Source organism: Rhinatrema bivittatum, chromosome 1, assembly GCF_901001135.1.
Source record: "Rhinatrema bivittatum chromosome 1, aRhiBiv1.1, whole genome shotgun sequence".
NCBI classification, from domain to species: domain Eukaryota; kingdom Metazoa; phylum Chordata; class Amphibia; order Gymnophiona; family Rhinatrematidae; genus Rhinatrema; species Rhinatrema bivittatum.
Genome location: NC_042615.1, coordinates 700,666,538 through 700,681,113, shown reverse-complemented (window position 1 = coordinate 700,681,113; position 14,576 = coordinate 700,666,538). Strand labels below are relative to the sequence as shown.

Sequence of the window (14,576 nt, the reverse complement as noted above, 5' to 3'; positions counted from 1 at the left end):
TTTTTCTTTATTTACTTTAAAGCCGGAGACCCTGCCAAAGTGGTCCAGCTTTGTCAATAAGACAGATAAGGATTCCTCTGGTTTGGTCAGAGTGAAAAGCACATCATTGGCATATAGTGAGATCTTGTAATTTCTATCTCGAATCTGGACACCCATAATCTCTCCCATTGCCCTGATTTTTTCTGCCAATGGTTCTAAGCATATGGCAAACAGCAAGGGTGACAGTGGGCATCCTTGCCTCGTTCCCCGTTGCACACTGAAATTGTTGGAATAGCCTCCATTCACCTTTATGCAAGCAGCCGGCTCTCTATATAGTTCGTGTACCCAATGAAGAAAACCACCCCCCAAGCCAACTTTTCGCATGACCTGGAAAAGAAAGGGCCAATGCACCCTATCAAATGCTTTTTCCATGTCTACCCCAAATAGCAGGGATGCAATATTGTTCTTCCTAGCGTGATGAATAAGGTTAATCACCTTTCGAATATTATCCCTGGCCATTCTGCCCGGCATAAAGCCTGCGTGATCATCATGAATTATAGAGGTAATTACCACTTTCAGTCTGGTAGCCAAGATTTTTGCTAATATTTTCAGGTCAATATTGATAAGTGAAATAGGGCGATATGAACTACACTGTGTGGGATCCTTTCCAGGGTTAGGCAGTATAGTAACACCAGCAACATTTGCAGCACTCATCAAATGGCCACCACTTCTCAGCATATTGAACATGTTGACCAGTGGTACTACTAATAAATCTTTAAACTTTTTATAAAATAGCGGGATGTACCCATCGATTCCAGGGGCCTTCCCTGGCTTCAACTCAGAAATCGATGCTAACACTTCTGCAGAGGTAATAGGCTAACTCATCCCTTCCGATATATCAGGATCTAAACTAGGCAACTGTACTTCATCGAGATATTTAATTATATCTTCCTCAGATACTCCCTCCTCTCGAGTATAAAGTTTAGCAAAAAACTGATTAAATTGAGCTCTAATCCCCTCACTGTCTACAATCAGAGACCCATCGGCCGCCCGAATTTTAGTGATCTGTGTTTGTGCTATTCTGGCTTTCAACTTATGCGCTAACAATTTCCCAGCCTTGTTGCCGTGTTCATAATATGTTTGTTTAGCTAAATCTAAAGTATGCGCCAGCTCCTCTGCTTCCAGCATGCGGAGTTGATAACGGATATCACCCAATTCCTTTAACAATGGCCTCGAGGGAGCCTGTTTATGAGCCAGTTCTGCCTTCGCCAACTGCTCTCTTAACCTCTCATGTTTTTGAGCTTTCTCTTTCTTTTTGTGTGCGGCTATCGCAATAATCCTTCCTCGTATGACTGCCTTCAAACAGTCCCATAATACCCCAGGGGTGGTATCTGCTGTATCGTTAATTGTTAAATATTCTTTAATGGTCATATGTAGTTGTAATTCTACCGCTTTATCTTTTATTATGGAGTCATTGAGTTTCCAGAATCTACGCCCACTATCTAATCTCAAGCTATTAAATTCCCACCAAACTGGTGCATGATCAGACCATGCCATATTGCCTATACCTAAACTGCGGTGCTGTTCGCCAACATGTTATCAATTAAAAGGAAATCAATTCTAGTATAGGTGTCATGAGCTGTAAAGTAGAATGAGAAATCTCGACCAGTAGGATATCTTTCCCGCCATATGTCCACCACATTCCACCTAGTAATGAAGCTCTGGAGAGCTCTTCTATCTACTTTAGAGTAATGACCACCCTCTTTAGAGCAATCTAGCGTTGGATCTCTGACCATGTTAAAATCCCCCCCCACAATCACAATACCACTCTTACATTGTAATAGTATCACATCCATTCTCTGAAAGATCTCCCTCTGTAATGTATTCGGACAATACACATTAAGCAATGTATACAAAACCTTATTAATGTACACAGAAACAATCAAGAACCTCCCCTCTTCATCTCTATAAATAGTGTCAACTTGCACCATTAAGTCTCTAGAAAATAAAATCCCCACACCGGTATATTTATGTTTAGGTGTACTCGCTGCAAACACAGTTTGTGGATAGTGAGAAGAGTTTAACAATCTCTCATACTTTTTTCTTAAGTGAGTTTCCTGCAAAAAGATGATGGAGGCCTTTAAAAAAAAAAAGGGCTTCCTTGAACATTAATTTCCTTTTGAGCGGCGTATTTAAACCCTTGACATTAAGGGAAACCACTTTAATCGACATCTATACGTCTAAGGGTCACCCTGGCCGCTCTAATACTCCCATATTGTTGCTCTCCCCCTCGTCTCCCCGCTTTCCCGTTTGGCTGAATTATTAAGCTCCCTTGTAATACATTAAACTCGATATCCCCTTCTGCTCCTTCCTCCTGGTTTCCCCCCTCCCACCCTCCCCACCCCTGAAAGCCCACCACTGATTCATCAGTAGTGCTTCTCCGGGGAGCCGTCAACCTCCCTCTCCCCCCACACTTTACCGTTACTACAAAACAGAACTGGTGAAGATCTTATCAGCGACTACATTTACTTATACACATGTCAGCGTTGAGCTGTAACGTAAACACAGAATATGCTATAAATGTAAATGTATCATCTAATTTTCCAGGAAACTGTCAGACGGTCACCCAAAAAGTAGAGAAATCTGAGCCAAATAAATGAGTACTCCTCAGGCTTCACTTGACTCCCACTCTCGTCGCACTCGCGTCTAAAGATTTGCGGCGGAGTCTGGAGCCCGATTTTCCCGCTCTCTGCCATCTTGGACGGTCCATTCCAGTGGAGTGTGGCGCAGTGTTGTCTTCATCCAGCAACGTTAATCCCGCCGCAGCCAATATGGATTCAGCCTCCTCCATCTTTTTAATCCGATGTGTTACACCGTCCACTGTGAAGGCTAATCCACTGGGATACAACCATCTATATCAGATATTTTCTTTACGAAGCAGTGCAGTCACAGGTTGAAGTTCTCGCCGTTTTTGTAGGGTGGCAGTAGCTAAATCGTTATACAGGGCTACTTTGTGCCCTTCCCATGTGATAGTGCCCATTTGGCGAGCTTTCTGCATAATCTCCTCTTTTTGCCGGTAATGATGAATACAAGCAATGATGTCCCGCGGCACGTTGTTTCTCGGGGTTCCCAAGGCCCTGTGCGCCCGATCCAGCTCGATATCCTCGTCCTTTTCCCTTGTACTATCGGCTCCAGCCCGGCACAGTTTTTGAACCACCTCTACGGCATCAGCGTAAGCCTCTGACCCCGGCACTCCCCTTATTCTAATATTAGAGCGTCGATATCTATTTTCAATATCTTCTAATTTAAGCAGAATCTCTTCATTTTTACTTTGAAGCGTCGATAGTTCAGATTTTACTCATGAATTTTCCATGACCTGACCTTCTACGATATTTTCCACATCTTCTACTCGATGTCCAAAATTCCCCAGCTCCGATCGGAACTCCGCTAATGCTGCCTGCATGTCTGTCTTTATCGATTTGATATCACATTTAATCTCCTGAAACCACAAACGAAAGTCCTCTTTGGTGAGTTCCCCGTTTGTCTCTGGCGTTTCAGTCTCCGTCGCATTACTAGCCTCATGGGGTTGCAGCCCGCCAGCAGTCTCCATCTTGCCTGCCTCTGGATCCGGTTCTTTGCGCAGGGCCGCAAATCGAGATCTGCTGGCCTCGTAAGAAAACGACTTTAAATCAATTGCTTTTTTCCTGGTGGTCATGATAAACCTTGTAATATAGGACCGCTACAGTTTTCAACTCTTCAAGCACCGCGATGCCACTGATTTTTAGTGATTTAGATGAAGCGTTAGCTCTTCCACGCTTTAAGCGTCCATACTAGAAGGCTGACGTCACTTCCCCCCCCTTACAGCACATTCTTGACATTAGCTGGCAGGGCAGAGTCACTAATATGGAGGTCATTACCAAAGCCAACCATCACCGCATTGCTCTTTCCTTAACTGCACTGATAGTGTGTTCCACAATGTTGTAGCAACCAGTAAGAACTCCCTAGCCTGTGTCTGCTCATGCCTATAAGCTCTTGTAGATAGTACGTGCAAGAGCCAGGGGCCAGCAGAACGCTGGGGCCGAGCTGCAGTATACCATTCAGTCTCATTTCAAAGTACACAGGGATGCTTAGAGGCCAATAACTTATATATAGTTACTAATAATCCAGATTTTGACCTCCATTTATTTATTTATTTATTTATTTATTTTTTATTTTTATATACTAATGTTCCTGTATAGAATACATATCGCACCGGTTTACAGAGAACTGAACTGTCACCTCAGGGGCGGATACATTGGAACAAGGATGAAGGGAACTTACAGTGAACAAGTGGAAATGCAATTAAAAAACATGATTATCTAACATAATTAGTACAGTTCAAAACATATATACAGTGGCATAAGTGGAGCAACGACAATGAAACGCCAATCATCGGATCTTAGCTCTCAGGGAACGCTTGGCTGAATAGCCATGTTTTTAGCTTCTTTTTGAATACCAAAGGGCAGGGTTCTTGGTATTCAATCGGAAATCAGTGCAGCTCTCGCAAAGCAGGAGTTATATGCTCCTGCCATTTTAAACCCATTATTTAGTGAACTGCAGAGTGTTGAACAATCAGGAACCCTCTTATAAGCTTGTTAGGAAGCCCTGTGCAAAGGCTGCTGCACTGTTCGAAATAAATCAGCTGGCAGTAATTTAAAGAAAAGAACAAACACCTTGCCAACTGTTAAATATGGGGGTGGATCTGTTATAGTTTGGAGTTTTGTGGCAGCCAGTGGCTCAAGAAGGATAGTGTGGAATAGTTTTAGGAAAGGAGTGATAAATATTCATAGAAATTTAACTAGGTGACATACAGAATGCTGTTAACATGCTATATCAAACAAAGTGTTTTAGTGCATGTGGTGGCCAATATTCACTGCTTCTTATCCGGCTAAGTGGCAGCTGCTAAATATCTGGTTACGTTCAGCAGAAGCCACTTATCCAACTAAGTGGATGGGCAGTGGGCAGATTGGGGCAGTGTTACTTATCCTGCTAACTTACATAACATTTAGTTTTAAATATCTACCTCTTAAAATATAATCTTCCATCTTAAAAATAGTCCAAACATATTTATTCATAAACCTCTTTTCTGTAAAACATGCAATTCAGTGATGACAATCGTTTCATCAAAATCACTCAAAATATAAAAATGAACTGTCAAGATGCCAGTCAATCTGGTGTAGATGATTCTAAGAGATTCCATTGGTGCAAGATCTCAAAGCCATTTTTACAGTTAAATGTCAGCATGTCCTGGAAGCTGATGTCCCACAGTCAGTGAAGAAACTGAAAAAGAGGCTGGCTATTTCAGCAAGACCACAATCAGAAACGTATCTCAAAATCACCGTAAAGTATCCACAGGAAAGAAAAGTGAAGGTTTTGGAATGGATGTCATAATCCCCAGACTTGAATATTATTGAAGATCTGTGGGGAGATCTCAAACATATGTAGTGCCTGCAAGGAGACCTAAAAATGTTTCTGAGCCAGATGAGCTCTGCAAGGAAGAGTAGGAAAAAATTCCAAAAGCAAGACGAAAGAGACTCTTAGCTGGCTACAGGAAATGTTTGGAAGCAGTTATTTCTGACTGAAAGGGTGCACAAACATTTGCGCATGCCAGATTCATTGTTTTATTATGTTCAGTCTGTTAGAATCAGCAAATAGTAATTATGCATTAAAACTTGCAGAAATATGTCATGTTTACACTAACTTTGCAGCATGTAGAGAGAGGTGTGTCACCGTCTGTTCACTTTGAGATTCATTGAAATATCAAATTTGACCTGAGGTACCTAAACTTTTGTACACAACTGCAATTCAAAAATAATTCATTGTAATTGTCATTAGTTTGTTTTATTTAAAGAAAACCTGTTCTGGCTGGCTCTCATTCTGTATCGCATCGAGTGGTGTTAGTTTTGAAGTGATTTAATCTGCTGCTCTGCAGTCCCACTTTGCTGAGAGGCCATGTTAGTGACCCACGACCTCACACTCGCTGAGATTCGATTGGTTCATACTGATCATGTTGCCCTGTCCTGCGCAATGCATAACAGCCGATGCCCTTCCATGGGAGGGAATTGTTCTTGTAGGAGAGCAGCTGAATGTTCAATGTTTTGAACTTGTCAGTCAGATTTGGAATTGTTTGTCATCGCTCTTTGCAGTCCAGCTTAGTACAAAGAGGTTCCATGTTACAGTCACTGTTAATTAGTAGATGTTCCCGCTCCACTCCTAGGCTGGTGCAGAGAATGAAGGGGGTTTGCCTATGTCATATGCGACAGAAATGATGTAGGGTTTGTGTTCTGCAAGCAGAGAGTACATGTAGCTTTCCTTTCCCCCAGAGCAGCCTGGCTGTCAGGCACTGCCACAGGATCGCCCTTTGCTGAATGTGCCCTCCTACACCTGAGCATCTCTGCTGCTCTCTTTCCATTGTAGGACATTGCTACTGTTCGAACACAGGGACATCGTTGTCATTTCTTTGCTCACTATGCTGTTTACCAGTTCTGGAGGAGGACCGGCAAAGGTAATTTAAGTTTAATAATGATTACACAAACAATCTGGGGGAAAAGCAAGGCATGCCAATTTGCTGCCACGTCTTGTATTTCTGGAAATCAGTTGATGTCGTATTCATATCCAGTTATGCCTCTCTTCCTGCAGCCAGCAATTTTGTAAGCTGACTCTGCTGCCCTGCCTCCTACCACTGTTAATGGTAAATCTGTGAAAGAGAATGTGGTGATAACTGAATTGAGAAGAGGCAATGTGAAAATAATACGAAGGCTGACTTAAGAACTCTGAAAATATTTGTAGAGTAGTTGAACAAAGAGAATCTGTTTTGATTAGTCATGGAAAAGAAGAATTAAAGAGATAGCATCATCAATAGGAAAGCGTACAAATAAAGCCTCAGTTCGGGTTTTAGGTCTCTCTGGTATTGAAATAGAACTTTCTAAGAGTACTGACCTGGTGACAGGAAGGTTGCCACCCCCAAATCTCATGATGCATTGCAGGTGCTGTCACAGTGCTTAGAGCTGCAGGAGGCAGATGTGAATGTCCGGCAGTGGGAACACCGAAGGCCAGATTCAAGGTTCAGCCAAAAGTAGGGCAAATAAAAGCCTACACGAGAGTTTGCTTCCACAATTTTGAAATAAAAGTGAAGCCAAACTTGGTTTTAGAAGACAATGGAAGCAATAAAATGAGGGCAAATGTAATTAAAGAGATTTGTTGCAGAGGTTACATTCGGTCTATAAACTAGAAGGGAAGTATTTTTGGTGTTCCCCTTTTAAAACCGGGAGGAAAGGAAGAATGGCCAAGTGTGAGTGCTCATGGTTGTGTTCACATCTGTTGGGGAGTAGAAGGGAGTTTTCTTGTACTGCCGCTGCAGGAGTTGAGCTTGTATTTCCTGCGCTGGTTTTTGACCTTTTGTTGATGTCCCTCCTTCACAGACAAGAGGAGCTGCTTTTTTCATCATTGCTGTCATCTGCTTATTGCTTTTTGATAATGATGATCTCCTGGCTAAAATGGCTGAACATCGTATCCTTTACAATGTCAGTGGGGATTAATGGTATTTACATACTTTCAATGAGTCATCCTCCAAGAGTAGTGGCTATAGACTTGCCTGATTTTTCTCATTTTCTAGCTCTGTGGTTTTCCTTTTTGTATGATAATAATGAAACCATTATCAGGCACATGGAATGGTTGGTGTGAATAGTGCCTTCATTGGTTGCTTTGATGAATATTAAATCCAGTAAAATTCCTATAGTAGAGTGCCAGATAAGATGCAAACTAAAGCATTTAAAAAAAAAAACCAGTGCATTTATATGAGCAAAAATCCACAGTGCCTTGGTTTGAACAAGAATCAAGTTCTAATAATGACCTGAAGACTTCTGACGTAACAGCTTCTCCAGCCAGAGACATAACTGTTAGTCAGAATGTGAATCAGAGAATTATTGAGCAAGAGACCTGTGTTTAGACAGAAGTAAGAACCCAGATTTGAAACTAGAAATCGAGAGGATATGGAAAAGCTTACACAGGCCTTTTTTTTTTCTGTTTTATAGAAAGCAATGATGACTCGTGTATGGGTGTATGATGCAATTGCAAAAAAATAATTAGAGATTTCCTAGCGTGTAGCCAGATGGACTCAGGACCAATGTGTTATGTGCTCCCCTGCTAGCAGATGGAGATGGAGTCAGGGTTTCAAAGCTGACGTCACCTTAGATATATCCCTGCAGTGACCTCAGCTATTCAGTATCTCCGTCTCCTAGCAGATGTAGACGTGCTATCCCCACACCAGCTTTGGTGTTTAGCGGGATTGCAGTACTAGTTTGAAGAAGAGAATTTACCTTTAAATTGGAGAAAGATAGAGCCACGCTCTCCTACGGTGATACCTAAAAGTCCCTCCCCCTGTTGAGAATTCCTGAGGCGATTTCCGAGATCCCTTAGTCCGGTAGCGGGTTCCCGGCGTGGACTTTGCTGCTGAAGCAGCTGAAAGGCTGATGCACAGTCTGTCTCTCTGCCTGTTAACAATGAAGACTGTATTCTTGGTGGCGATATGCTTGGCTCGTTGTATCTCTGAACTACAGGCGCTGTCTTGTTGGGAGCGTTCCTCTGGTTTACACCAAGAACATTACAGCTTCACACCGTTCCTTCCTTCTTACTAAAGGTAGTCTTGGAGTTTCACCTGAACCAGTCCATTTCCTTACCGTCCCTAGATAGACGCAAGGGCACGGAAGACTACCACCTCCTATGCCACTTAATTGTCGGTAGGCTTTTAGTACGGTATCTGGAACACTCAGAACCGGTGTGCAAGATGGACTGCTTGTTTGTTCTTCACAGTGGAAGGAAACAAGGCCAAGCGGCTTTGCGAGCTACCATAGCTTGCTGGATCAAGGAAGTGATCACGGGAGCTTAAGAGGAGGCAGGGAAGCTTTTATCCCTTCAGGTTAAAACTCATTCCACTAGGGCCCAGGCAGTATCCTGGGTGGAAGCTAAGCTACTGTCTCCTGTCGACACCTGTCGAGCAACGATGTGCTCCTCCTTGCACACCTTCTCCAGGTTCTATTGCCTGGACATTCAGGCCCAAGAGGACGCAGCCTTTGTGAGGGCGGTGCTAACTGGACCGCAGGCAGCCTCCCGCCCTGTTCGGGAGTAGCTTTTGTATATCCCATTGGTCCTGAGTCCATCTGGCTACACACTAGGAAATGGAGAAATTACTTACCTGATAATTTCATTTTCCTTAGTGTAGACAGACTCAGCATCCCGCCCACAGCTGCCCATGAGGTGAATCTCGATTCCAAGAGATTATGGGTCAGCTGTCGCCCTATCCCTAGATCAGGGCATCTATAATATTGCTGGGATTCAGCTTTTATGTTTGGTTGAGCACAGTTACAGTCACCAGTTTTTTAATCAAGTTTTTAATCAGGTTACTAAGTTATATCCAAATTTTATTCAAGTTTTTCAATAGTATGTCCACAATGACTTTTGAAAATTTGACATTGGGGAGGTCACTGCAGGAGTATATCTAAGATGACATCAGCTTTGAAACCTGACTCTTGTCTCCATCTGCTAGCAGAGGAGCACATAACCCATTGGTCCTGAGTCCATCTGTCTACACTAAGGAAAACGAAAATATCAGGTAAGTAATTTCTCCATTTAAACAAGTAATGGAAAAGGATGAGAAAGGAGAAGGGAAAGATGGAAGAGATAGAATGAAGAGGGATATGAGGTGGTGATGGAGGAGGGGATGGGAGGTCAATGCCATCTACTGTTTCGCCTTGTAGCTCTCCCCAATGTCAAACTTTTATCCAGCTTTTCAACAGACTGAAATGCTTCCTTGGAGGTATATATTGGCAAAATTTAGCATTAAAGAGGCCAGTGTAATAAGACACGCTCAGCAGAACTCACAGGTTTACCCGCAGTTGTGTGAGCTTTACCTCCAATACAGGAGGGAGTTTTGTGCACAAAAATATGTGCAGAACATTTTGCGTACATATTAGCACGCACTCCCTCTTTCCCCCCCCCCTTTGTAAATTTAATGGTAATGAAAACTAGCTATTCTCCCCCTCCCCCAATATAGAAAGGTGCACTGGCTCAACTCATATTTTCTTAATGCTGGAAACTTAACTCCTAATCAGAGTTAAAGTTTTGTTTCAGGGCTAGTTTAGTCTATGGACAGAAGCTTGATTTACGGTGCTGGGACCTGTACTCGGGATTTATGTGCAGAAAATATGCATTGTGCAAATCATGTTTTCTGCACAAATCATGTGTCTGTACGTGGTAAGCTTTTTTTTTTTTGGCGCTTTTTTTTTTTGGCGCTTTTTTTTTTTTTTTTTTTTTTTAGATTAGTTTGTTTTTAATTCCCAATGCATTGGCATGCTATTAGCTTACTGCATTGGGAGTTAGAACAATTTTTAAAAGAAACTGAGCTGAATTTCAGTACACAGTTTTAACGCTCAGCTTATTACATTGGCCTGAAAATGTTGGGTGTTTGGTAGCCCAAGTTATTGACATTCCTTTCTTGCACTGCACCAAACCTCATGAGAACCATTCATAGGAGTATGAGTAATGATATTGTCCACATCCTCACACATGCCTAGAGGGTACGAATATGTCCAGAAGCAGCAGTAGACGCGGAGGTGTTAGCATGGCCTATGAATATGATGCTGATTTCTAGGGCAGTGTGACTAGGAGACATTGTATGACTGGGTTTTAATTCTAATATTGGGATTATGTATTGCACCTTTGTGCAGGCTTCTATAATACCATGTTCCAGTGTCTTTTTATCTGCAGTCTTACATTAGCTTGAAATGGCTGTGCTTTCTGTTACTTTCATTTGTATTTTTAAAGAGTGGGTTCAGAGGGCATCTTGTCCTTAACTAGTTTAATCTGTTCAGCTGAAGGGCATCATGACAGTGCTCTCACCCATTTCCTGTATACAGCCATCTCCTTCCTGGGAGTTGCAGACCACAAGGTAAGTGATGACGTGTCGCTGGAGGTTGTTACATGGACAGCAGTGGAGGCTCAAGTGCATGCTCCAGAAAAATGTTAGTACAGTTTGAAATTAAATGTCAATGCTCATTTTTTACTTTACATTTTATTTATTTATATACAATATTTATTTCCCGCCTATGAACTATTTCCCAGGAATTCATAAGAATTTGATTTGAAGTAAAATGTACCTATAGGAAACATGCACCCGCTAGCTGTGATCTCAGAGGCCTTCCTTCCTCTCCAGGGCATTTTAGAATCTGGCAAGTATTGCTACAGTTAGCATATCTTTCAAAACTGTAATGTAATAATCACATTATTATTAGAAATTATAACAAATGCATATGTGAATTGAAACATGTTCTGCCATTAGAATGTTTCTTTCACAGTAAGTGGATAAGTAGAAATAAAGGTGGTAACTTTCTGTTGTTCTAACTTAATACATTTTGGACTAGCTTTGAGAGTTATGCTCCTTTCATCCAATCAGTGCAAAACTCACTGAAGCATTCTGCAGTGACCTGAAGGGAAGGTAGCTCTCAAAGGCTGATCACAAACAGTCCAATAAAAAAGACTGTTCCCTGTACGTACCCGGACCAGTCCAGACTGTGGGTTGAGCCTCCTTTCCAGCAGGTGGAGACAGACTAAAACTGAAAGGATATCCTATATGAGGACAGAGCCTATCCTGTAACCCTTCAGTATTTGTCTGTCTCCAGCAGGTGCAGCAAGTCTCCCTTCGGTCTCCTGATTTAGGCTAGTCGGCCTTCTTTCTCTTCCTTCCTTCTGGGATCAAGCAAGTACTTATTCCTTAGGGATTTTGTAGTTGTTTTCTTCCTGTTAAAATAAAGTTCTCAGTAGAATGGAACTCCACCGGGGTCCCGTGGTTCTGGTAGCACCAGAGTGGCCGCGCAGGCTGTGGTTCGCGGATTTTCTCAACCTAGCGCCGGATGGACCTCTGCGGTACGCCATCTTCCTCGGCTCCTTCGTCAAGGACCTGTATTTTTCGACCAGGCCGATCACTCCTGTCTAGCGGCCTGGTTTTTGAAAGACGACGCCTAAGGCGCAAGGGCTATTAAGAGGAGGTCATCTCCACCTTGCTGTGGGCCCGGAAATAGTCGACTTCCCTGGCGTACGTGCGTATCTGTAACGTGTTTGAAGCTGTTTGTGCGGAGTCGGGTATCTCAGCGCTCTCCGCCCCGATCTCGTTAGTCCTCTGTTCCCCAAGAAGATCTTCTCCCCTCTCGGCTCTCTCCTGGGTCGGGTAGAATGTCTTCACTGAGCGGGCCACCCAGATGTGATTGGTGCTTGAAGGGCGTCAGGCATCTACGTCCACCTTCTCGGCCGCTTGCCCGTCGGGGTGTTTTAATCTGATCCTTCGGGCCCTCAGTGCGGCTCTGTTCGAACCTCTCCGTCACACTACCTTGAAAGCTTTTATGCTTAAGACTGTCTTTCTGATCTCTATCTCTTCTGCTCGTCGGATCTCGGTGATCCACGCACTGTCCTGTCGGGAACTTTTTTTTTTTTTTAATTTATTGTTTATTCAATTTTTCAATACTTACCCCAGAGTAAATATCATACAGTATGTAGAACCAGTGAACAATTTCCAACAAATAAATCATTTATGCAAAGTAAATTAAAGCTATCTACTGTTCCAAGAAATCCTTGGGGGAATCTTATATAGGCGGTACTATTACAAGAAAACAATATAATAAGCATTAAGGTTCGTCGCTTGAATATAGCAAAAATCATTATTAGCTCTGATGCACAACAGATATTTACGGGTTAGCAGGTTCTAAAAATTTCTGCAATTAATTTGGTTCTATGAAAATATACTTTGCATCCTGATGTCTAATGATACATTTACTTGGGTACCTCAGGCTAAAACTAGCCCCCCTCGCAATTACTCCTGGCCTTAAAGACAGAAACTTCTTTCGCCTTTCTTGGGTTATGCGAGAAATATCTGGAAATATCCAGATCTTATTTCCATAGTATAACTCTGAACGATTACGCATAAACCTCTTCATAATCATATCTCTGTCAGTGGGAAAAGTACACGATAAAAATAATTTCATCCTATTTTTAACTACAGATTCCAACGATAATTCCAATATTTGAGTCAAATTAAGTTCATTTTCTTGATTTTCTTGATTCTCTTCCTCTTGACCCAAATTATCTTTACGCCTCCCTCCTTTTTCTGGTAAATAGTAAACTCTAGAAATTACTGGGAGTCCTTCCGATGGTATTTTTAATATTTTTGTCATATAGTCTTTAAGCATTTCATACGCTGATATTTTCCTGATGAAGGGGAAGTTCAGTATACGTAAATTTAGGAACTTTGTTTGGTTTTCAATATTTTCCATTTTTTTCAAGTTGATATTTTCAACCCTTAGGATCTCAGTCTGAATAGTCTCTATTTTTTCCACTCTGTTTTCCATCTGTTGCATCTTAGTAGTTTGAGTATCAATTTCTTTTTCTATACTTTGAAACTTATTATTTGATTCAATTGTTATCATAGTCAGATTCAGTATAGCGTTTTCCAATCCTTTCATAATTTGCCACAGGGAGTCCATCGTTATAACCTTTGGCTTCTCCATTGGTATAAACTTTTCCAGCATTAATTTCTGAGCCCGCTTTTCCCTCCTGCTGTGCTCCCTTTCACCACCTCCTCTAAAGATTTTGCTTCCAATTCCGCGTTGCTCTTGGGTAAGTCACTCATTTTTATTGTGTTTAAATTAGCTTCAGTCCCAAAAGAAGAATATAGTCTTTGAGGACTTACCCCAGTTGACACAGCGTCGGGTGGCACAGGAGATGGAGGGGTTATCGGAGCGCTGGGACTAAGCGTGATCTCGTTGGCCTGCAGTGCCGAAATCCGCCCTAAATCGGCTTCTGCAGCGGCCTCCTCCACCGGCGTGTCTCTTGCTACTGCGGTAGCGAAGAACGTCTCAATCCTTGTCTGGCCATTCTCAGCAACCGGCGATGATGTGGCGGTAGTCTCTCTGAGTTTGGCCTTTCGTTTTGAATGCGGCATAGTTAAGGAAATTTCTTTCAAAGAAGTGAGGAGAGAGTGACTTCACCTCCCGCTTCAGGCGGCGGCCATCTTAGATTCCCCCCTGTAGGGAACCTTTTTTTTGCGATTTTCCGATTCCGGGGTATCCCTCGTGACGGGCCCTTCCTTCTTAGTGAAGGTTCTTTTAACCTCCATATCAACCTGTCGGCAGAACTCCCTGCGTTTTCCCCTGCGACTGGGGACGATTTCCATAAACTTGATACCATACGAGTTCTACTTCGCTATCTCCAGGTTACCCATGGCTTTCGGGTCTCGGTTCATCTTTTGTCCTCTGGAGTGGGCCTATTCGGGGTACGCCGGCTACTAAGACCACTATCGCGCGGTGGTTGAAGGAAGCGATCTCCTCGGCCTATCCTCGGGCGGTTCCCGAGGGCCTTACGGCTCATTCACTGCGTTCTCAAGCTACTTCCTGCGCGGACAGTCAATCGGTCTTTCCGCAGGAGATTTGCAGTGCCGCCACTTGGACGTCCTTGCATACTTTTGCTCGACACTACCGCCTGGAGGTGAAAGCTCCGCTTCTTGGTTCTTTTGG

At 42.8% G+C, this 14,576-nt stretch overlaps 1 protein-coding gene across 1 annotated transcript in view; it reads left to right on the top strand.

Annotated features, from left to right (window-relative positions):
- Positions 1–14,576, top strand: part of LOC115075448 (zinc transporter 5) — a 160,921-nt gene that overhangs the window by 39,724 nt on the left and 106,621 nt on the right. Inside the window, exons 5-7 of the mRNA XM_029575825.1 lie at positions 6,436–6,523; positions 7,440–7,527; positions 10,887–10,963. Of these exons, the coding sequence (XP_029431685.1) occupies positions 6,436–6,523; positions 7,440–7,527; positions 10,887–10,963 (253 nt within the window). The remainder of the gene's footprint in view (positions 1–6,435; positions 6,524–7,439; positions 7,528–10,886; positions 10,964–14,576) is intronic.